At 34.9% G+C, this 24,529-nt stretch overlaps 1 protein-coding gene across 2 annotated transcripts in view; it reads left to right on the top strand.

Annotated features, from left to right (window-relative positions):
• LOC122808720 (transient receptor potential cation channel subfamily V member 6-like) overlaps positions 1-24,529 on the top strand; it is a 664,913-nt gene that overhangs the window by 168,372 nt on the left and 472,012 nt on the right. For both annotated transcript variants that reach the window (XM_044079713.1, XM_044079712.1), the window contains one exon: positions 16,047-16,193. In XM_044079713.1, the coding sequence (XP_043935648.1) occupies positions 16,047-16,193 (147 nt within the window). The remainder of the gene's footprint in view (positions 1-16,046; positions 16,194-24,529) is intronic.

Raw genomic sequence — 24,529 nt, 5'->3', positions numbered from 1 at the left:
AAAAATGTACTGTTGGTTAAGAGAAGTGAGGCTTTCTTCACATTCTATTTGCATTGCCATAGGAACAGTAAACACTTGCTGCAGTTTCTAAGGACACGGTGGACCTACGAAGTGCATTTAGCCTCACAGATAACAAATAATATGAAAAAGTAATGTTTAGTTACTAAAATGAAAAGCAACCTAAGCAAGGTAAAATAAATATATAATAGGACTATTTGTAAATATTTTATGATTTATCCTCATAGGATTACATATTCCTGGAATCACAACTGAAATGTTCCCAAACTACATGTGCACTTAAATGTAGCAAATTGATTAAAAAGTATTACTCAGTTTAACATGCTGATTCCACAAGCTGTCTGCACTGTAAAAGTTTCATTGTATATGTTACTTGAAATTGACAGTCTCTAGAGCACATGAAAATATACATATTACTTTTTGCAACATGTTATCTTTGCAGTTACCTCACACTGTACAAACTCACTTGGGAACTGATAGCTATTCATTTAAAATATCAGTTTAAATATTAAATGTGCCCTTGAAATGCTATTGACATTTTGTCAAAATATAATGGGAACTGTATAATGAATGACTTGAAGGAAGTGAAGTAATGCATAGATTTCAAAGACAGTTCTGGACACTACAGTATAAATAAAAATGTATATTCACAAGGAAGTATTGAAATGTTTTAGTCTTCCAGTTAAAATAGCTTACTGTCAACATTTTGTGAAATCAGAAAGTTTGAAGAGCTAGGAAATTATTATTTGTCTTTATAATGATTATTAGACAGATGTTAGACTCTGCTTTGTTTAATGAATTCTGACATGTTTATGAGGAAAAGTGGACTCAATTAGATGTTATTATAGCAATAACCCATGCCTGGGTGTGGGTAATGCGGGATTTACCCACGGTTGGCATGGTTTGGTCCCGAGGTAGAAGCCCGAGGGACCAAACAAAGACAACCGTTTGTAAATCCCGCATTACCCACAACCAGAAGTGGGTTATTGCTATTATACTATGGCATTATTTAAGAAAAGAAATAATTAATTTTCTTAAATAATGGCATTGTATAATGCCTCTTTGCTGCCCTTCCGCAGTTGTCTGGTATCTGCGGCAGTTCTGATGTACTGCGCATGCCTACACAGTACATCAGAGCTGTGGCCAAAAGCAACAGAGAAAGCAAGATCTCTGTTGCTTTTTACTGTTTCGCTATGTTAAATGGGTTTAACATAGCAAGACAGCTTTAAAATAAGCAACGAAGATGTCTGTTGCTTATTTTAAAGCTGTCTCGCAATGTTAAACCCATTTAACATAGCAAAACATTAAAAAGCAGCGGAGATCTTGCTTTCTCCGTTGCTTTTTTTTTTTAAACCTGTCTCGCTATGTTAAATGGGTTTAACATAGCGAGACAGCTTTAAAATAAGCAACGGATCTCCGTTGCTTTTTTTAAACCTGTGTCACTATGTTAAACCCTTTTAACATAGTGAGATGGTGTTTTAAAAGAGACTTTACTAACGGAAAAAGTCCGGGCGACGGGACCTTTTTCCATTAGTATAAGTCGATTTACAACGTGCACGCTGGCCAATCAGTGTGCACGTTTTAGAATATTAATTGGGGGTCATGGTATAATACAATACTTATTAGATTAATGGTGGACACTGTTATGCTTAATGGGTTACTGGGCATGTTAGCGATTAACTCTGAAATGTTTCCTTTATATAAATGCTGTCAGTTGAATTATTTCCTATAATATTAACATAATATATAAAAGGAGGGAAAATGTACTGTTGCTTGTGAGAAGTGAAGTTTTCTTTACATTCTATCAGCCTTATGAACTATTTCAGTATTTTTTTTTAACACTCATTGATTAGGGACCACTATATTTGCATTGTCATGGCAACAGAAATCAACTGTGACAGTTTCTATGGATTTTCTGAATCTGCGAAGTGCATTTAGCCTTGCAGATAACAAATAACAAAAATGTAATGTTGTTTAGCTATTAAACTGAATTACAATCTAAGGAAAGGTAAATTAGATAACTTAATAGAACAACGTGTAAATACTTTATGAATTACTCACATTGGACTTCACATTCCTGGAAACTCAACTGAAATGTCCTCAAATTACTTGTGAACTTAAATGAAATTGCCTGATTAATAAGCATAACTTACTTTAACAACCTGAATCCATAAGCTATCTGCTCTATATATGCTGCATTATATATGTCACTTGCATATGACAGTCTCTAGAGCACACAAAAAATACATATTATTTTTGCAACATGCTATATTAACACTAATCATACATTCTAAACTAACTCAATTGGCAGCTGACAAGTTATTTATTTGAAACATCAGTCTAAATATTAATTGTGCCCTTGAAATGTTGTTGCTGTTTTGACAAAACAAAACCCGAACTGAAAAAGGAATGATTTGAAGAAGTAAAGTATTTTACAGATTTCAAAGACAGCTATTGACACTACAATATAAGTAGAAATGTATACATGCAAGGAAAAATTGAAATGCTTTACACTTTTAGTTAAAATAGCTTATTGTTAACGTTTTGCTTTATCAGAAAATATAAAGAGCTAGGAAATTATTTCTAATTTGTCTTTATAACGTTTACTAAAGTGATGTTAGTCACTGACTTGTTTAATGGATTGCGAGTCATGTACAAGATGGACTACTTAATGTTATTTCTATTTACCTATATTTGCTGAATTTCTTTTATTAGTACTGATTTAAAACAAGGGAAAAAAAGGTAAGAGAAATCTCTGTTTTTGGTCAAGGGAGGAGAGGCTTAAGAGTATTCTAACTGCCCCGAGAACTCTCTAAGATGCTCTAAACACCATTTGAGTAATACTTACCTAAGGTAAGTCTTGATTACCATATGGGAACCTACACATTCATTCTAGACCTGATGTGATTACCCATTCTGGAAGCAGGAGGTGCCCTATGCAGGGTGGGAACTGTCAGGGTGATTGTAGTTCATTCTTAGACTCTGCTTTGTAAATCTATAAATATGTAAAAGCACTGCACACTAGAATATAGGGTTCCTCTACTCAGAGTCAGGATACCACTGATGAGCCATGTCTTTTCATAAGTGTAAGTTGAAGTTGGTGAGCTGAGGAGTGGGAAAGTAAAGGAAGACAGTACACCTAGAGTAAATTCATATTTCATTGATAATCACTCATTGTCTCCTACAGAGTCCTTTTAGTCAAATTATTAGAGGTTCTCAAGTTCGATTCTCGGATGGAGCGCCTTCTGTGTGGAGTCTGCATGTCCTCCCTGGGGCCGAGTGAAATTCAAAAGACATGTGTAAATGGGCGTGCCTTCGTTGAAGGTTGAGCATCGGGCTGGCACCTTGGCACTGTAATAATCTACTGCCAATCATTAGCGGATCAGACTTCCTCTGTGGCGACCCCTACCCAGGAAAAGCCAAAAGAAAAACAACATTTTAATAATAATCTATTTGTTGTTGGCTTATTTAGTGTATGCTCCTCTGTTGCATTTAATTTATCCAAAATGACATATCTGACATGTTTGGGATCTCTTAAGGGTAACTAAATATTGAATATTTTCTAAGTCAACATAATAATTGTTTACACTACTAACATTCCATCCTGATATATAAAATACTATAAAATAATAATAGAATAATATAGAATTTAATATCTCTCTTAAGAAAATTCTCCATATAATAATTTAACATATGGAGCTTAGTTGATTTTGTTGGTTAAAGGAATGGGTGATAATCCAATAGATCTATCTTTATCTATTGGATTAGGAATGACTTTCATTCCATGTTTAATGGGAAATTCATATTTACTTGTATTTGATACTTTTGAATTAATGTTTTATAGAAGTACTTTTTTAAAGCCTGACCAGAATTTTACCCTACTTGTATTTAAAGAAGAAAGAACATTAAATTACACTCCCAAGTTTACACACATAAAAATAACATTCAATGTTATCAGAGAATATGGTATAACTACTATAATCAAAATAATAAAAAAAAATATAGAAGCAAAATGTTTCTTCCAACAATAACCTGAAATGGATTTAACATTCTTATCATTAAATACTAATGGCTTAAATAATGCAAATGAAAGATCAAACTTACTAAAATATTTAAATCTAAATAAGGCATAAGTAATATTTCTACAGGAAACGCACTTTAAGACTAATGATAGCTTTATTTGGAACCCTAAGGACCATACAGTCTTAGCTCAGTCCTCTTATAGAACAAAGACAAAAGGAGTATCAATTCTCTGGAAGAAAAACATAATCACTCCAAAAGTTATTTATAAATATGAAGACAAAGAAGGTCTACTAGCATTTGTTATGATTAAATTTAATAGCAGAATATGGACCTTAGCTTATCTATATTGGTCCCCAAGAATTGGAGCAGGAACGGTTAAAAAACATCTAGATTTTATTTCCAACAATTATAAAGGGAATCTTATACTGGGAGGAGACTTTAATTGTTCTTTAGAACCTTCTGAAACCACCAAGAAGTCTTTTCACATAGCAACTATTTCAAAATCCTTAAAAAGATGGATTGATTCATTTCATTTAATAGACACTTTTAAAGTAAAAGATGATAAATCCTTATTATTTTCTCATAAAGACCATAGATTTGGAATACAAACCAGAATAGACAAATTATTTGTAGTTCAAGATTTACAAACAAAAATCCTCAACTTCTCAATAGTTCCATGCCCCTTCTCAGATCATGACTCTCTGATAATGAAGCTCCAAATACAGTTTAAACCTTTAATCCTCTCAACTAGAATTCCATCATATATCATGAAAATTAAAAAATTCAGACCCTGGATGTTGTCAGAACTACAATTATTTCTTGAAATTAATAATACAACAGAAATCAGTAGAGTCATCATTTGGCACTCATTAAAAGCATATTTATTTGGTAAGACCCTTAGCTGGTACAAAAACAAAGTTAGAAAGTGGGAATATGAATCATTAGACTTGCAAACCAGACTCTTGACAGCAAAATCTGAAAAAAAAATCAGAATTGTCCAGAAGTCAAAAAAGAAATAGAGGAATTAAATAAAAATATAATGAAATTCTAACACACAAAACTTGTCTAGCCTTGGAAAAATTAAAAATAAACTCATTAGCCGCCTCCCCCAGATATCTACATAACTTATCTGCAAGAATTACAATACAATCTAAAGCAAATAACAATAGTATTATATTTCATGAAAAGAAAGGGAAAAAAAGTATCAAGATATAGGAGACATCCTTGAAGCATTTCAGTTCCATTATATGGAACACTTCAAAACAGAAGATTTAGATACCAACCAAATAAATTTAGATACAAACCTTAGCAATATAAAAAAAATCCAGAAAACTTAAAACTAGACCTACAAAACTGACAAGATAAAATAAAGTAAATCTAACAAAGCTCAAGGGATTGATGGCATAGTTACGGAACTTTACAAACTCTTCCCTTTTTCATAACACTTTGAAGTCCAGTCAGAAGCAAAAATACCACCTTCATGGAAATATTCTCTCATAACACCAATTCTAAAAGATAATAAACCATCAGACCTTTGCACCTCATACAGACCTATATCATTACTGAATAATGATTACAAAATATTCATGTCAATCCTAGCTAACAGAATGAAAATCCCACTTTCAAAGACAATAATGATCAAACTGAATTTTTATATAACAGGCATACACATGATAATATTAAAAGGATACTTACTCTTATAGATTATGTGAATAAAGAAGATAGAGAAACACTTGTAATTGGATTAGAAATAGAAAAAGCCTTTAATTCCCTCAACAGGGAATATATATTTAAAACATTGGCATTATTTGAATTTCCTTCTCCCTTCATCTTATTACTAAAAAAATATATATTAATAACTTAGCCTACATTAAATTAGGTCCTTCCACCTCAGAATTTAGCCCTATAATGAAAGGTACTAAACAAGGATGCCCCTTATCTCCTATTTTATTTGCTTTGGCTATAGAAATACTTGCAGAAATAATATACAATAATCCAAGAATAAAACGAATATAAGTCTATGACCAGTACATATCTAAATAATGCTTTTTGCTGATGATATTTTATTAACCCTATCAAACTGCAGAGAGTCATTAGGGGAGAGCTAGAAGAAGTAATGGAGATATTTTACAAGATTTCAGGTCTACATTTTAATAGATCAAAATCAACATTTCTATTTTTAAATAAGAAAAAAGAACTACAAGTTACAGATAAATCCATCATAGGAAAATAAGACCTTACGATAAATTATTTAGGAATAGTGTTATGCAAAAATATAAATGAAACAATATTAATAAATTATAAAAACATTATTGAAACAATAAAAATATATATAGAAAAGTAGAACAAAATGATATTAACTTTTGAAGACAGATTGCAATTAATAAAAATGGTCTTATTGCCAAAAATACTATATGTAGCATTAACAATACAGTTAATTCCTGAAACATGCATTCTTAAAGAAATAAACTCATGTTAAATAATTTTTTATGGCATCCCAAAATGAATAGAGCAGCTGTAACTCATCACATTAGATCCTGGAAACAAGGAGGATTGAACTTCCCAGAAATCGAAACATATATAAAAGCATCTGTGCTTAAAATTACAATAGACTGGATAAACCAAAATTATTTTTCCAGCTGGAAAGAATTAACAATGGCTATATTAACAAATGAATTTAATCTGTTAAAATGTTTTTAAAAGTAGACAAATCAAACAAACCCTGCTACATACTATCCATAAGTATACAATATAATATAACAAAACCTTCTAAAACAACACTGATTAATCATTACATCAATTCCTTTAGGAAACTTATCAATGCAAACATAGATCTAAAACTCTGGTTTGACCTTTTAACCCCATTTGCCATCACTAAGAACTTTCCTCACAAAATATATAGGGAAACAATAACCTCCTGGGAACAAAATGGATTCTTATGCTGGTTTCAATGTGTAAATAAATTAAATTTTTAGCTATACATATGATCAAATCTGCGTACAATATTCCAACACAGCACTGGTTAACCTTACAAAACATGATTTATGCAGATTAATTAATAATTCCTCATTTAAAGATATTTAAAATCTAATAAGTTTTCTGTAGGAATTTATATATAATATCTATGAAAAGAAAAATTCAAATTCAAATCTATAGATAGAGTTAATAACATATAAAACAGTTTCCAAACCATCATACTGGCAGTTCTTAACAAAAGGTCAGTCATTGCAGTTAACAGAAGAAATTAAAACTAACTTCTTACTATCAGTTAATTACACCTCTAACTTACAGTACTGGAAAATATTTAACTGGAAATACTTACATAGAGCAGTTTTAACACCAGATAGAATTAAAAAGATCAGTACTGCTACAAATGGGTTTTGCTGGAGGTGTGAAAAGTCCAATAAAGCAGATTGGATTCATATTTTTTATGAATGTTATAAAATTAAATCATATTGAAATGGAATCAATCATTTTTACAAGCTTTATTTAATGAAACATTTGCCTTAACTAAAGCATTGATTATACTAAATGTAAATGAAGGTCCCTACCTGAATAAGACAAATATGTATTTATTATGGGCAATACTTGCTATATCTAGGAAATTTGTAACCAGAAGGTGGAATTCAAATACACCCCCGAACTTTTATGGCATCCCAAAATGAATAGAGTAGCTCTAACTCATCACATTAGATCCTGGAAACAAGGAGGATTGAACTTCCTAGAAATAGAAACATATATAAAAGCATCTGTGCTTAAAATTACAATAGACTGGATAAACCCAAATTATTTTGCCAGCCTGAAAGAATTAACAACGGCTATATTAACAAATGCATTTAATCTGTTAAAATTTTTTTAAAGTAGACAAATCAGACAAACCCTGCTACATACTATGCATAAGTATACAATATAATATAACAAAACCTTCTAAAACAACACTGATTAATCATTACATCAATTCCTTTAGGAAACTTATCAATGCAAACATAGATCTAAAACTCTGGTTTAACCTTTTAACCCCATTTGCCATCACTAAGAACTTTCCTCACAAAATATATAGGGAAACAATAACCTCCTGGGAACAAAATGCATTCTTATGCTGGTTTCAATATGTAAATAAATTAAATGTTTTAGATATACATATGATAAAATCTGCTTACAATATTCCAACACAGCACTGGTTAACCTTACAAAGCATTCTAATGTGCCCTCATGATTTATGCAGATTAATTAATAATTCCTCATTTAAAGATATTTAAAATCTAATAAGTTTTCTGTAGGAATTTATATATAATATCTGTGAAAAGAAAAAATCAATTTCAAATCTATAGAAAGAGTTAATAACATATAAAACAATTTCCAAACCATCATACTGGCAGTTCTTAACAAAAGGTCAGTCATTGCAGTTAACAGAAGAAATTAAAACTAACTTCTTACTATCAGTTAATTACACCTCTAACTTACAGTACTGGAAAATATTTAACTGGAAATACTTACATAGAGCATTTTTAACACCAGATAGAATTAAAAAGATCAGTACTACTACAAATTGGTTTTGCTGGAGGTGTGAAAAGTCAAATAAAGCAGACTGGATTCATATTTTTTATGAATGTTATAAAATTAAATCATATTGGAATGGAATCAATCATTTTTTACAAACTTTATTTAATGAATCATTTACCTTAACTAAAGCATTGATTATACTAAATGTAAATGAAGGTCCCTACCTGAATAAGACAAATATGTATTTATTATGGACAATACTTGCTATATCTAGGAAATGTGTAACCAGAAGGTAGAATTCAAATACACCCCCAACCTTGGAAGAATTCAACACTTTACTGAAGACAACTGCATAGATGGAAATAAAAACCAAAGAACTACGAATCTATCCCAGGCCATTGGTAAATAATCCTTGGAAGAAAGTTATATCTTTGTTGGACACTCTGCAATAATCAATACTGTATCTCTGATAACTGATCTGTTAATTCTATATTTAATAAAATACAGTGTATATAATTGAAAGTAGTATGTAGTTGATTAAAATATTTAAAAATATTATGTAAATGTTATTTTAATTGAAAATAAAAAATGTTTTGATGAAAATAAAAAAAAAAATAACAGTATATCTAGTTGACACTCAAATACTAATATGAACAATGACAAATAAAACATGTGAAATGAGATCCAAGTTTTGACAGCAGAAAAGTTAACTTTTAATCCATGTTGCAGATTTATATATATATATATATATATATATATATATTACTTTTGCTCATTGTAGTCTATGTTGCAGAATTACATATATATTACTTCTGCTCATTGCAATCAACTTCATCAGGCCTTTATAACAGTGGTGAGTCTTCATGATTCTTCATGATACCTCATGTAAGGTTCTATAAGAGTCCATCTGAGCTAAGTGGTCCTAATTTTCTATCTCAATTTCCAATCCAGTTTGGATTTCAAAGGCATTTTATTGTCACTTGGCCTGCTCTGTAAATCTTTATATGTGAAACCTTGTTCAGCTCCAGGCCTATCAGGATACTGTTGCCATGGATGTGTCTGCACTAGGGAAGGATGCAAGACCTAGATTCTCTAAGAAACATGTTTAAATTGCCATTGACCTAGAAATGAAAGAATTCCTACTTTTCTTTCTTGTCTTCCTGGACACTCTCCCATAAGGATCCCTCTCTTTTCAAACAGCATGGCTATGGCCTGATGCATCAACAAACAAGGGTTAACTCACTCTTATCCAATTTGCTGAGGGGCCATGAGGGTGTGACAATGTGTCAATGGGCCATCAATTGAGAATGGAGAACATTTTTTTTACTTTCTTTCTTGTATGATTTTCATCTCTTTTGCTTTCTAGGAGGTCTGTAAGACTTTCCTGTGAATCACTTTCCAGTTCAGGCATCTAATTAGAGACCCTGTCACCCTTTGGGATATTTACTTTATGCTCGAAAAGTTTACTGTTCTACCATGTGAGCCTGTAGCCTTCAATTAACTGAAGTTTTTATCATGGAAGAACCTACTTTTAGCCAACATTACATCGGCTTTAGAATCTCTGTTTGCAGGCTCTTTCTGTCAGACCTCCTTATCTAATTTTCCATAAGAAAATGATAGAGCTTATAATTAACCCATCCTTTAGCATTATTAGACATTGATTTGAAATCAGTCTATAAGACTGTGTATACTCTTCCTGTGTATTGTAACCACTGTGAATATTTTCATAATTATCTGGATGCCTCAAGGTGACTTTAATGGATATACTACAAGGGCTCGCATGCCATATGCTTGCGACACACTCGCTTACTGTCACTTGTTCAAATAGGCAAGTGCTTCATCTTCCTCTTATTCAATCTCCTGTAACTACTTAGCTTCCTCAACACCCTATCCAATAAAACTGGATAGCCCTATCAAAACCATGACTCTAACCCGAAAGCTTCCATCCTACTCTCTAAACCTAATACTCCCTTCCTACTCCCCGAACGAAAAATATCCCTCCTACTCTGTAACCCTAAGACTCCCTTCTTGCTCTCTAACCCTAAGATCCCCTTCCTATTCCCTATTCCTAAAACAGCCTTTTCATTCCATAAAGCAAATATCCTCCTCCTACTCCATTTCCCAAGACTCCCTCCTTGCTACTTAACCCTAAGGCTCCATTCTCACTTCCCAACCCTAAAACTCCATAAACTTAAAATCCCCCTCCTGCTTCCTAAACGTAAAATGTTTTCTAAATCAGAAGGGGCTACTGCCAGCAGATAAGTGATTTTGTTAGGTCTTACCTCTGACAGTAGTCCTTTCTGAATCCCAGGATTTATGTAATAATAATTGAAAACACAAAACAAAATACAAGTGTGAAATTTTGACAAAAGAGTCTTACCAGTTTTAGGTATATAAGGTTATGATGCCTCATCTCCCAAGTGAAATAGTTGGAAAGTCAATAGTAAAGTACATTAAGTTGATATTTTTCAGAACGATAATAACTTAAAAAAGTAATTATTTGTTAAGAATGACTTGTGAGAAAAATTGTCCATGGTTTAAATATATGAAAAATATTTTTGTTTCTTCTACTTTATTTCTTCTAATGAAAATAAGTCAAGTATTAAAAAGTATTGTTTTAATAACGTAATGAATTTAATTTACATTGAATGTATGTATGTATGAATATTGTATAATATTTAACAAATATATTCTCTCTCAATAAAGCTATTAAAAAATTCATGAAGTTGTAGAAACTTTAATAAAAGTAGGCAGATTCTCATTAGTTGGAAAGGGTGAGTCTAGGAACACCTGGACTTTCAAGTTTCTTGTTGACTTATTCAAGTTATAAATGGGAAGCACTCAAGAAACAATTTACTATGATCTGGTCAACATCTGTTCTCCCACTTTAGCTTTACCACTGGTTATTTAATAGTCTGATTGTAGTATATCTAATGACTTCTATGACAGAAATGGCAGGTCATGGTTTAGATGGACATGTAAATTAATTTATCTCAGGAAGCTTTGTTTATTTTAGTTATGTATTTATACTGTGTTAGCCAGTTAAGTGCACTAGTCCAGGGACCTTCTTCAGCCATGTCCCATGCCACAGGGGCAAAGACAATAATGGGTAAGAAAGGCAGGTAGGAATACAAAAAAAAAACAATATGGCCATTTAGGCATTCGACAAAGTTGCACATATGAAACCTGGCATAGTGGTCTCAGCAAATAAGCAAAACATTTACAAGAATGCATACAATGCTTAAATATCCAATTGTATAATATTTAACGAATATATTCTCTCCCAATAAAGCTATTAAAAAAATTGAATGATGCCGCAGTATAAAGACAAAATGATCAATTTTAACACTTGGCTAAGGTATTGGTGTCATTCAAAGGGGATCCAATGTCTGTCAGCCTGGGATGACATGCTAGACAAGCCACATTGCTTCACCAGGGACAGCTTGCACCTGTCACCCTTAGGCTCTTGAATACTGGCTAAGGCTCTTGCCACCCCCATAGTGCCTTTTTTAGGCAAGGCTCAAAAGACAAACCCACCTCCATAGACAATACCAGAAACAAAAAACTAAGGGTAATGCTACTCAATGCCAGAAGTCTAAACCTCAAGATGTACACACTCGAGGCACTCCTCAGAATGGAGAAAATCGATATCTGTGCAGTAACAGAAACCTGGTTCAAGACTCCAAAGAGCACCCCAGCACTACCAGGATTCAACTCATACCATTCCTTTCAGCCCCAGAACTTGGACCTGAATACTAAAGGCAGGGGAGTATTCATTTTCATCAAGCATATCCACACCTCCAGGTTAGTGTCACTGCATGAGGCAGCAGAGAACATCCATGTGCAACTAACAGTAGGTAAAACTGCTTTTCAGTTCATAGCCTGCTACAGATCACCCACCTTGTCTCAGGATCACCACGCAGCATTCCTGAGAACATTGGAGAATATGAAGGTCTCACCAAACACCATGATATTGGGAGACTTCAACTACCCAAACATTGACTGGGAAAACTACTCAAGTCCCAACTCTTTTGCCCAATGGTTCCTGGAATTTAGAAACTCAAATGCCATGGAACAACTGGTCAACACTCCCACAAGAGGGGACAACATATTGGACTTGGTCATTACCAACATGGGGGCTCAATGTTCCACACCAGAGGTAAATCCCTCATTGGTAAGATCAGACCATAAACTTATCACAATGGACATCCACATCCCGACCCCACCCTCAGCCAAGGAAATCACTGTGAAAAATTTCTCAAAAGCAAACTTCACACTTCTCAAGACTGAGGTGGGAAGTTTCAAAGCCCCTGGGCTAATGAAAAATGCTACCCAAACCACAGAATCCTTTACAAATGCACTCTATGAGCACCTACAGAAATGCATGAATTGTGCCATCCCAAGTAAAACCAAGACTCACTTCTCCAAGAACAGGAGACCAGTTTGGTGGACCCCGGCCATAAATAAGCTATACAACAGAAGAGGAAACTATTACATGACAAGGCAAAATCCCAAAAAGGGAAGTCATCCTTGATCAGTACTAGCAAGAAACTTCGATCCCTCATAAAATCATTAAAGGCCAGCTTCGAAATAAAAATCGCTAAAGATAATCACAAGATGTTCTTTAGCTACGTCAAAAACCTGGGTGGCAGCTCTCAGATCTGCTCTGAGCTGGTGCAAAATGGCACAAAATACACTGAACCCACAGACATTGCCAACATCCTGGCGGACAGGTTCAGTGCAAACTTCACCCCCCATCCCCCCAAAAGAGCCTGTGTCTATCCCTGAAGAATGCAGTCCCCCAGACATCACAGACACACAGGTGAAAGCAGCCCTCTCCAAAGTAAAAAACACAGCATCAATGTGACCAGATGGTATCCCAAGCTGCGTCTTACACGAGCTCCAAAACGAACTAAACCCTCACATGAATTCACTGTTCCAACTCAGCCTTACCACAGGATATGTACCCAAAGAATGGCGTACAGCAACAGTGATCCCGCTCCACAAAGGTGGCGTCACAACAGATCCAGGGAACTATCACCCTATAAACCTGACTAGCCTGGTCTGCAAGGTTATGGAGCGCATCATCATGGATCTCATAAACAAAGACATTGGGAACCTCCAAACACTGGACCCCACCCAATTTGGCTTTGTTAAGGGCAGATCTTGTCTCTTAAACCTAGTTGATTTCTTCAAAACAGTTACCAAAGCCTTAGATGAGGGAAAGGTAGTCCACACAGCCTACCTAGACCTCGCAAATGCCTTCGACACAATACCCACACTCTGGTATCATAAATAAGCTTACCAGCTTAAATATCAACCCATATGTCACAAGATGGGTTGCAAACTGGCTCAGGGATAGAACTCACATGGTCAGAGTCGCAGGTGGCATGTCTGACTCTAAACCAGTTGCAAGTGGTGTCCCACAGGGATCAGTCCTTGGACCCCTCTTTTTCAGTAAATACTTCTCTGAGGTACAGGCAAACACGGGAGGACTGTGGCTGACCAAGTTCACAGATGATTGCAAACTGGGAGCCATAATTGACTCTCCAGCTGACACAAGCATCCTCAGGAAGGGCCTTATGGAGACTGATACCTGGTATCAGAACCATGGCCTCAAGCTAAATGCAAAAAAATGCATAGTCATCCCCTTTGGGAAAAAGAAAGTGCCCACAAACTACCATATAGGAGGTAATCCACTAATTACGGAAGAAGTAATCAGGGATCTGGGGACCCAAGTAGGTAGTAAACTCTCCTTTGACAATCACATTGCCAAAGTGGTTAGAGAAACCTTCTATATAGCCCACCTAATCACGAAAGGGTTCACATCTAGATCTAGAGAGGTAATTGTGCCCCTCTACTCATTGCTCATCAGGCTCATAATTGAGTACAATGCCCCATTTGGGATGTACCTTACCCAACACCTGCAACAGCTGGAGAGACCTCAAAAATACCTCACCAAGAGGATCGTGGTCCTCAAACAGATGCCCTATGCAGCTTGACTAAAGAAACTCCAGCGCAACTGAGTTGCTTACCACCTACTCTGAGGTGATCACTGCCTGACATACAAGGCCATGTCTAACCCGGAATTGTTAGACATGCTCCACCTCAAGAAAACCAGATCCATTACAGCTACATGCTCCAGGGATTTAAACCTCAGCACAACAATAAATAAGACATGCTGGAGGGATAGATTCATATCCCAAAGGCTTCCCATGCTCTGGAATAGAATCCCAGTCCATGTTAGGCAGAGCTTCTCGCTGACCCTCTTCAAGAGAAATCTTGATGAGTGGATGGGAAATCGTAAATTTGCTCCTGGGATCACTTCTATGGCCCTGCTGGACAGAGGCTCAGGAATCTAGTCTAAAAGGGAGGCTAAAGCCAACACATTCTGGCTAAGCTTATAAATGCCCTAGGGCAGATAGCCTAGTACCTACCTATGAACCTATGAAGAGGATTTAAACTTCACTATAAATACAGAATTGTATATAAGTATATTGCACAGTTCAAAGCCCTGTAAGATGTTAATACAGTGCAATTGACTAGGAATCAGCATGTGAATGTTGAAAACTTATTTGGGGTGGCTTGCCTTTCTCTTTCTAAGTTCTTGAGAGTATCTGTCTTTATTTCCAGACATGCAAGTCTTCACAAATCCATTGGTTTCATTATGCAATCATTATATTAAGCATTTGGAATGCAGATAAAAAAGGTGATTACATACAGCTTTACCTTACACTCAGCTGCAATGGTTTGAAAGAAGTGGTCAGCACTATGAGGACAGGCACTAAAATGAAAGGCAGTTAGCTGACAAACCAAGCATCCTATTTAACTAAAATGAGCCACTGGCAATTTTGTTTGTTTTTACTGTTTTATAAGAAATGCGATTTTCCTTGGAAATATAATTCAGTATGTCAGTCAGAATTCAAGGCAAGCCAACCAGTGATAAATGACTAAAACATTTTTTACAGAGTGTATTAGAATATCTTTTTGATGCGCACTACTTTCTTGTTTAAAACAGTAGTGTAATTAATTTTAGTATCAAGCAGAAATTTGAGTCTTCAGTTACCAATGATCTAATGTATAGTCACAAAAGTGCAATTTGTGTTATATATGTATAAAAATCAATACTGCAGTGTCTCAGAAAACTTCTATTTCTCTGAGTTGCAGTAATTACTGTCACTGATGTTTGATGTGTAACATTGTCTTTCTTGTTGCTGTTTGAATTATTTACTGCTTGACAATCACTTTTGAGTGGCATTAATAGTGCCATTCAATTAAGACTTCAATTTCTATTATGAGGCCCTGAAATTTATTTATTTGAACTATTGCAGTGCCATTTTTTCTAAAGCAACAGCATTACCATTGTGAACAATGCCAGAGCACTGTTTTGGTTGTATGGTACCCATCTTATAAATATAAGTGATAGAAGTATTATAAAGTTAACTTCAATGAACAAAAATTTAGTAAGCACTTTACTTTCATTTCTGTACTCCCTGTTGCAGATGTTTCAACATTTATTGCAGAAGTTGATGCATGTACAGTGGACATATGGGCCCTTGAATTCTACTCTTTACAACATTACAGAAATTGATTCTTGTGGCGAAGACCTTTCTATCTTACAACTAATTGTCATTTCTGAAAATAAAGAGGTGGGTCACTAGAACTGAATTAATGATGAAATCAGACTTTTTTAAGACTGTCAGTTGTCTATCTGATTCTTAAAATAAATCGTGCTGCAGTTTTTGTAACTAAAAACTTTTTTGTGGCATTCTTCAAAAAAAGTACAAAATAAGCCAGTACATTCATAAAGGTATAAATGATACAGAACAACTTAATGAGCATAATGTTTGTTGCAAACTAGACTGAGTCAGCTCACAGTGTGTTTCTACTTTGTATTATAGGTTAATAACTAATTCATTGTCAATTTTCATGCATGGCATTTCGATAATGATAACACTGTTTCTAATTTAAAACACAATGAACATCTACATGTGATCCATTCAGTACAGAGGAAACATACAGCTTCATACTTTTGTAAAGTCAAATATTACTCCATAAACTGTTATAATAATATCAATCTTTCATGTTTACTTTTAATGTGGTTAGGCTTGGGAGTTGGTGCATACTTGCCCATGCAGCCTTAAGACATACTTCATGGTCTGGGCCACAAAGTGATCATTACTCACTTTGCAAGATTAGCTCCCATGCAAATGTGTTCAAGAGGATCTTTACTGGCCTCATGAAATGCAAGTCCTCATAACATTTAAGACCAACAAAGTCCTTATGCATTTCCTAAACCACTAGGCCCATACTGTCCCAGGCTTTAAAGACCTTACAAATTCATGGACCCCTAAGACCAGTTGACTGTGGCTGGAGTAGGCACTGACCAAGACTGGGTGCTTTTTGTCTTAGTCCTACCTTGAACAATGTTTTTTTTAAGTTGACAAACTTTATTTTGGTAATATCCAACAAGTATAATGACAGCAATAATACAAATTAAAAAAGTGATGAAATATAACCAAGCAACCACGTTTCATTATACTCAAAATGTCTGGCATTAGTGTGGTATAATATTTGGCTGGATAAATGTTTAAGAATTAAGTGATAAATCATGATACCTCCATTTCTTTCAAAGCTAATAAGAATTCTGACTTCCTTATTATTATTATCTTTTTCATTTATATTCATTCAGTAGTTCTCCTTTACTGAACCCCATTATTATTATTATTATATCTTTTTCACTTTTTACTCTTACCCCTATCCCTACTCCTGTAACCTATGCCTCCAAATCTAGTTACTACTCTTTCTTGAAATATGAGGATAACATATATGTGCTTTTCCCTTAACTGAGACTTGCTCATACCTTCTAGTGTGTTTTGTATAATTGTTTAGTATAATTTTTACTAAAATTGTTATAGTTTATAAATTTATTATTATAACTGTTCTTTAGACCAATGCTGCCTCTGTATTGTGATTCTTCATGCTTCTATGCATTCTTAACTTTGTCACTGTTCATGCTTGGAGCTTTTCTCCCCGGGCCTCTACTGAAAATGGACATATATCCAGCTAGACTAGCCCAGTCAACAAATGTAAAATAAAATAAATAAAATAAATAAATAAATAAAATTATTATTATTATTATTATTAAAAATTGCAATCAAGGAAGTGAGAAAGGAAATTGCACTTAGTGCTAGTTCTGCTGAAATGAGAAAAATGTTTCAGGGGTCCAGGGAAGTAAATAGTGTGGGAAGAAATAGCCAGGGAATTGTTATGGCTAGGCTTGTATAGGCCCTAAGGCTGATAGCCTGGTACCAACCTATGAACCTATGAACCTATTGTGCCTGCCACCTCCTATTTTTTTTTCTTTCTCTGATTCCTGAGCCCTTTTACATTCATATCTTTTTTAACATTTAAGTTACAAACAGGCTAAACTTGATGAGTTGAGACATTATTGAGTTAAATATCAGAGGCTCATAGGTGAAGAAAAATACAGACAATAGATTATGTCAGTCAAGCTTCTAGAAAATCAGTAGATTGCAGACTAGATATTCAAACCTGCAAACATATGAACACTGCATTACTTTCATTTTCTCTGCCACCCTGTATAGCTTTGTGGCATTGCTAACTGAAGGATGGAAGATGTGATTTGTGACGTGACCTTTGCACTTCACCTGCTAAAATACTCTGATTTATTTATTTATTTGGGGGGGGGTATTTCCATTCTACTCATAACGGTACAGATGCTAATAAGCTTAAAACGTCCTGGTTTGAAGAAAAGAAGGATTAATCCACTTTAAATGGTGGTAAGCAGTTTTCTAATTTACTAAGAAAACCAAAATTCGGAGTATATATTATAACATTCAGTCCACTTATACATTTTGCAGATAATGTAAATCACACTGATTTTTTTGCATGAAGGTCTCAAGGAAACAGAAAGAATCTGATAACAATGGGGATAGGAACATTAATTCTCAATAGTCCTACTCATTTGTTTGACAGTGAACATTTTAAGGGTATTTTTAAATAATTGGATATTCTTTGTAAGCCTAAATGCATTTTTGAGGTAGAATTCAGAAAAGTTAGATTCTTTTTCTAAGGTTACTACAAATAAGGGAAAAGAATTGCATATCCCCTTTGTAAATCTGAGTCTGAGAACTTAGGCAGGGCCATGCTAGAGGAAGAGTATGATAGTGATAATGATGATGATGATGATAATGAGGAAGCTTCCACAGAAGACATTTTATACCCATTTTACAACTAGAGGCCGATCGTATTGGAAGTTATTTTAATGAATCTGCTCACTAGTTTTCATCATTTCTCAACTTTACACAAATCCATAGCACCTTAGAGTAAGTCAGTTTGCCAGGATTTTGCCTGTCTTCAAAGACCTGCTTGGGCAAATTGTATTTCACATACTATATAGGATGATGCTAGACAATAGATCACATCCCATGCCCCAGATGTTAAGCAGGTTGATGTGGCTTTATCTAAACTTTGGAAAACCTCTAAACCTTGGGAAAAATTGTTGTGTTTTATTCTGATAAACATACAAATCTAGCTGATATTATATGGAGATAATTTATTTCTTCTCTTTCAGAGCTATTAAATCATCAAATATCATTGCCTTTCATATAAAGTTATCAGTCTGGAATTATTCGTGAAGCCTTTGTTGTGATTAAAGAGGAACATAACTCATATCATCCTAAAAGTCAGTGCAACCCTGGGGTTGTGATATTTAAGTAAGGGATGTTCAGGCAAATCCCTTTACATGGAGGTTCCGAGAGTGCACTTGCTTTGTAGCTGCTGTTTGGGGGCACTGTTAATATTGTGTTATGATAAGCTATTTGGGAGTACTGTTAATATTGTGGCTTGATAAGCTATTTGGGAGTACTGTTAATATTGTATATTGATAAGCTGTTTGGGAGCACTGTTAATATTGTGTATTGATAAGCTGTTTGGCGGCACTGTTAATATTGTGTTATGATAAGCTGTTTGTTGGCACTGTTAATATTGTGTATTGATAAGCTATTTGGGGGCACTGTTAATATTGTGTTATGATAAGCTGTTTGTTGGCACTGTTAATATTGTGTATTGATAAGCTGTTTGGGGGCACTGTTAATATTGTGTTATGATAAGCTGTTTGTGGGCACTGTTAATATTGTGTTATGATAAGCTATCTGGGGGCACTGTTAATATTGTGTATTGATAAGCTGTTTAGGGGCACTGTTAATATTGTGTTATGATAAGCTGTTTGGGGGCACTGTTAATATTGTGTATTGATAAGCTGTTTGTGGGCACTGTTAATATTGTGTTATGATGAGCTATTTGGGGGCACTGTTAATATTGTGTTATGATAAGCTGTTTGGGGGCACTGTTAATATTGTGTTATGATAAGCTGTTTGTTGGCACTGTTAATATTGTGTTATGATAAGCTGTTTGTGGGCACTGTTAATATTGTGTTATGATAAGCTGTTTGTTGGCACTGTTAATATTGTGTTATGATAAGCTGTTTGTTGGCACTGTTAATATTGTATATTGATAAGCTGTTTGGGGGCACTGTTAATATTGTGTTATGATAAGCTGTTTGTTGGCACTGTTAATACTGTGTATTGATAAGCTGTTTGGGGGCACTGTTAATATTGTGTATTGATAAGCTGTTTGGGGGCACTGTTAATATTGTGTTATGATAAGCTATTTGGGGGCACTGTTAACATTGTGTTATGATAAGCTATTTGGGAGCACTGTTAATATTGTGTTATGATAAGTTGCAACTTTGAGGAGATGGTCATAAATTTGTGCTTAAAGACATTTCTGCTGAGGAAGACAAAATCCGCATAGCTAAGTAATTTATTAGATACAGCAGGCAAGTGTTTGCTTTTCACATATTTATGCTTCTGGCAGTTATTTTCTTGCTTCCCAGTTGCATCTTCTACAACTAAGCTAGATTATATGATTTACTGAAAGGTTAACATTACCCTAAAAATATCATGACAAAAATAAAACATGTCCATTCTATCTAGAATTTTTATTTGGTATAGAGATGTATACTTAGTGTCAATAATTAGGAGAAAAAGAAAAATTAAAGAAGGTGATCTGATCTTATGTTATTAAATCATATTCAGCTTCTGCTGTTTGTCAGGAAGGAAGTCTTCTAAAACATATGTAAAGACAGACTTCTTCCTTTCGTGAGCAATTTGTTCAATAGGCCACGTGGAAGAGGAAGGGGTAGTTATTCAAACAGACAAGAAAGCATAAGAAATCATAGATACAGATAAATCAAATCTGAACAAAATCAAAGTCACCTCAACTAAATTACTTTTTACTCCTTATTTTTGTAGCTATAGCCGAAGAAGTAATACCCCACACGGGGAATCAGAATAACAATTCATTCAAATTTGGTGATTTTTTTTTTTTATGGGATTTTATTTGAAAGGTGTTCTTCAGAGGAGTTTATAACACATAACTCTTGTTAAAATCTAGCCCTTGTTTGATTACAAAACAAAGTTAATGTTTCCCAGCTCCATGTTTGAGAATTATGCTGGACAAAAAAGGATATCAGAAGGATCCCTTGTCCTTTCAAATGAACTTAGTATTATACTAATTTATTTGTTGCTCCAAAAATAAGATTCAGTAGAGGTCCACAGGTCTTAATAAGCACTAATAAGCATTTAAGAATTTGAATGATTTTTACTGCAGGGAAAATGGGTGATCACCTTGGATCTCTTGTGTGTCTCTTGATGTCTTTTGTCTTTAAAATAAGTTCTGATTCCAAGTAAGGACTTAATATTATTAGCTTAGAGTTGTCCCTTTTATTCTAGCTAAAACTTCAAGAATAGTTTCAAAATGTTTCACACCTGCTGCAGATTCACAGTAGTGGCTGATCATTTGATAAGTGCCTATTCATAAGAATGACTTTCAGAAGATATACCAAAAATTATTTGGATGCCTTAGGCCTTATGGCCATCTAGAAAGTCAGACTTCAGCCCATCCTAATTGAAGGTGTTTCTGTAAATTGTTCTTGATGCAGTTTAGGAGAGTTCATTTCTTATTATGGCGATGATCATGAACATTGCCTCTTTTTTTCCAGTCCTTGGCAACTTCAGCAGTAATGATGACAAGAGTTCTTATATTCATTATAAGGTGCATACACACTGGCATTGTGGTGGCTGAGACTGCAGAACTCTGCATATGACAAATTTTCAGTATTACTAGAGACGTGTCTGAGTTTAGCTTGTTCATCCCTTGTGCACAGTGATTCTGCTTAAACTTGCACTAGTCAAGGAGTACATCAGTGCTCAGTTTAACTGTGTATCTGGGTCGCACTCGATGCTTCTTCCATAGCATATGTGTGTGTATCCTTAACAACTGGTTCCAGAGTTACTTCCTTGTTACTGGCAGCCTGGAGAGCTGAACTCATATATGTTCAGTATGGTTTCCTTGATCATTGATGACAAAGGATTAGGATAAAACAGTTTGTGGGGGACATTGCTAATAATAATTAACTTCCTGACTTCTCAATTTTCTACAACCTAGGTAAATAAAAGTAATGGGCCAAATGGAATCATAGGTCTAAAGACAGAATGACAGTACACATAAAGAGTTATTTATTTTACTACCTGCAATTGTGATTTGATGTTTGCTGAATATACTGTGTATTTATAAAGGTTGCAGGGTGTTTTTTTCTTTATTTGATTATGTTTTTGAGCTGACCTGCCATCTGTACTCAGTATTCTAAGCAAGTCATGCACCAGGGTTTAGGGAAAGGGGGATGAACAGGAGAGTCCAGCATGCTGGGAGTTTGTTTTGTTGAACATTTTGAGGTGATGTGATCTAGACCATGAGACTATGTATTTCTTTTTTGTATTACCACCCCTTGAGTATGCTCTGGTTTGATTTGTCACATAATTTCAGGAGCATATTTTCTTTTGTTTTGTTTTGCATTAGAAATTCCAAACTTCCTTTGTACCAGAAATGCTAGATTAATGGTGCACTTTTCATAGGCTCATAGATTAGTACTAAGCTAACTGCCCTTGTCAGACATTTTAAGCCTAGCCAATTATCCCTTGTGAGACTCAAACCCTGAACCTTGTGTTTGTAAGGCAAACACCTTAACCATTAGGCCACCCTGCCAACCCTGTTAACTTATATCAGCCAATCAGCCAGTCAAATAAACCTGTGGCAGATCATCTTCATTGAATTTTATGAACTGTGTATGTGTAATACAGCTTCTGTATCTGTCAAACTCTTAGTGAAAGAAATCTGGACAAAGCCTGACAAAATGGGGGGACAAAGGCCCAAATATAGGGACAGAATTTAAATATGGCTCTTATCAATTTAGAAAGTTGGTAGAGTGACAGGAATTGTGCTAACATACATTATTTGAGGGATTAGAAGTCTAAAAGTAAAATGTAATGTCATTATTTGATTATTTCAATCCTCAGATCAACTCAGTGATTTGCCAGAAAACTAGAAATTTTATGAGGAACAGACCAAAAATATGAGGCAAAACTAAGGACATTCTGCAAACATTTGGACAGTTGAAAGGTATGCTTCCAAGGGTTTATTCCTTATTGCTGAAGTTTGTTTTTTATGATGACTTGTTTTTCTTTTAGTTCCTATTTTGTTTTGCAAAGCCTTCAATAAAGTATAACAAAAATGGCAGTTAAATCCAGACATTCCCACTATTTAATGAGCAGAATATACCCAAAATGGATCTAATCAGCATTCACCCTAATATGAACAGTTGACTTCCGCATTTAATAACCAGGGCTCAGAGTGCCTTATTACTTGATTGAACAGAGATCTTTTGTATGCATTATTCCCACCAATAATGCTTCATTTCTTGAAAGTTTTGTTTGTGAAAGCTTAAATGATTTTGTTTTTCCTTTTACTACAAAATGCTTTATCCTGTCTTTGGATACCTCTCACAGATGACTACCTGGAGTAAATAATTCAGCATGATCTATACCATTGTCACCCGACAGTCAGTATACTAATTGCTGTGATGCATAAAGATGCATTGCGTCACTTTTCATGAGTAGGTAAGCTGCACTGCGCAGCATGGTAAGAGTAATCACAGATGCAACAGTGAGGCATACTGCACAGCTGAGCAGCCATCTCTGCTCCACTGTGATGTACTGAGTCATGCTGTTGCTACAATATCCAACTGCACAGCATGGCTCTCAAATTACGCAGCAGAGCAGAGTAACATGGACTTCTCACTGGTAGGTGCTGTTCATTTCTCACAATTCTCAGCAGAGCACAGAAACATGAAATGCTTGTGAATCGCAGTTATATAATATGGTGCATAGTAGTAGCACAAATCTTAACCTACACAGCGGAACAGAACAATTTGAATAATCAGATATAGAAGCTGTATAACAGCTTTCTTGGTACAGCAGATATTATGTTACTCAGCAGAGTAGACAAATGTGTATGGCTTATAAATAGGAGCTTGTTTCTTCTGGGCATGTTTTGCAGCAGACCACCTCAAAAGACTGTGAAACCTTTACCACCAGGCACTAAAAGTATGTTGTTTAACTCTGGGGTAGTGAAACATGTGGCCACTGTCATCAGCAAGAAAATGGGATTAAAAGGGATGTATAGGACAGTGAGAAAGGGAGATAATAGCAAACATAGTGAAATATACAAGGAAAACACTTAACAGAGCACACAGTATGGGGAATGGAAAGACAAGATAATATATTTTTGTTGAGCGTAGAGACGCTTTTTCATATAAAGAGAGAAGGGATGAATAGTACAGGATGCAAGGGAAAGGAAATTGTGCATGGAGAAAGGGGGTACTAACAGGCAGTCACAAAATAGTTAAGACAGCTAGGGGTGGTTGTGCATGCATAAGGTAAGGGTGAGAAGGGGGGAATGTATACATACTGGAGATGAAAAAACTGTAAAGAGGATGACTGGACCTCATATATGATATGGGCCATGGCAGATTAGTAAGGAGGTAGCACAAGGCAGGGGCTAG

This window comes from Protopterus annectens, chromosome 8.part0 (assembly GCF_019279795.1).
Source record: "Protopterus annectens isolate FY-2018-M chromosome 8.part0, PAN1.0, whole genome shotgun sequence".
In the NCBI taxonomy this organism is placed as follows: Eukaryota; Metazoa; Chordata; order Ceratodontiformes; family Protopteridae; genus Protopterus; species Protopterus annectens.
The sequence above is the reverse complement of the archived record's forward strand: the minus strand, read 5'-3'. Positions and strand labels throughout refer to the sequence as shown.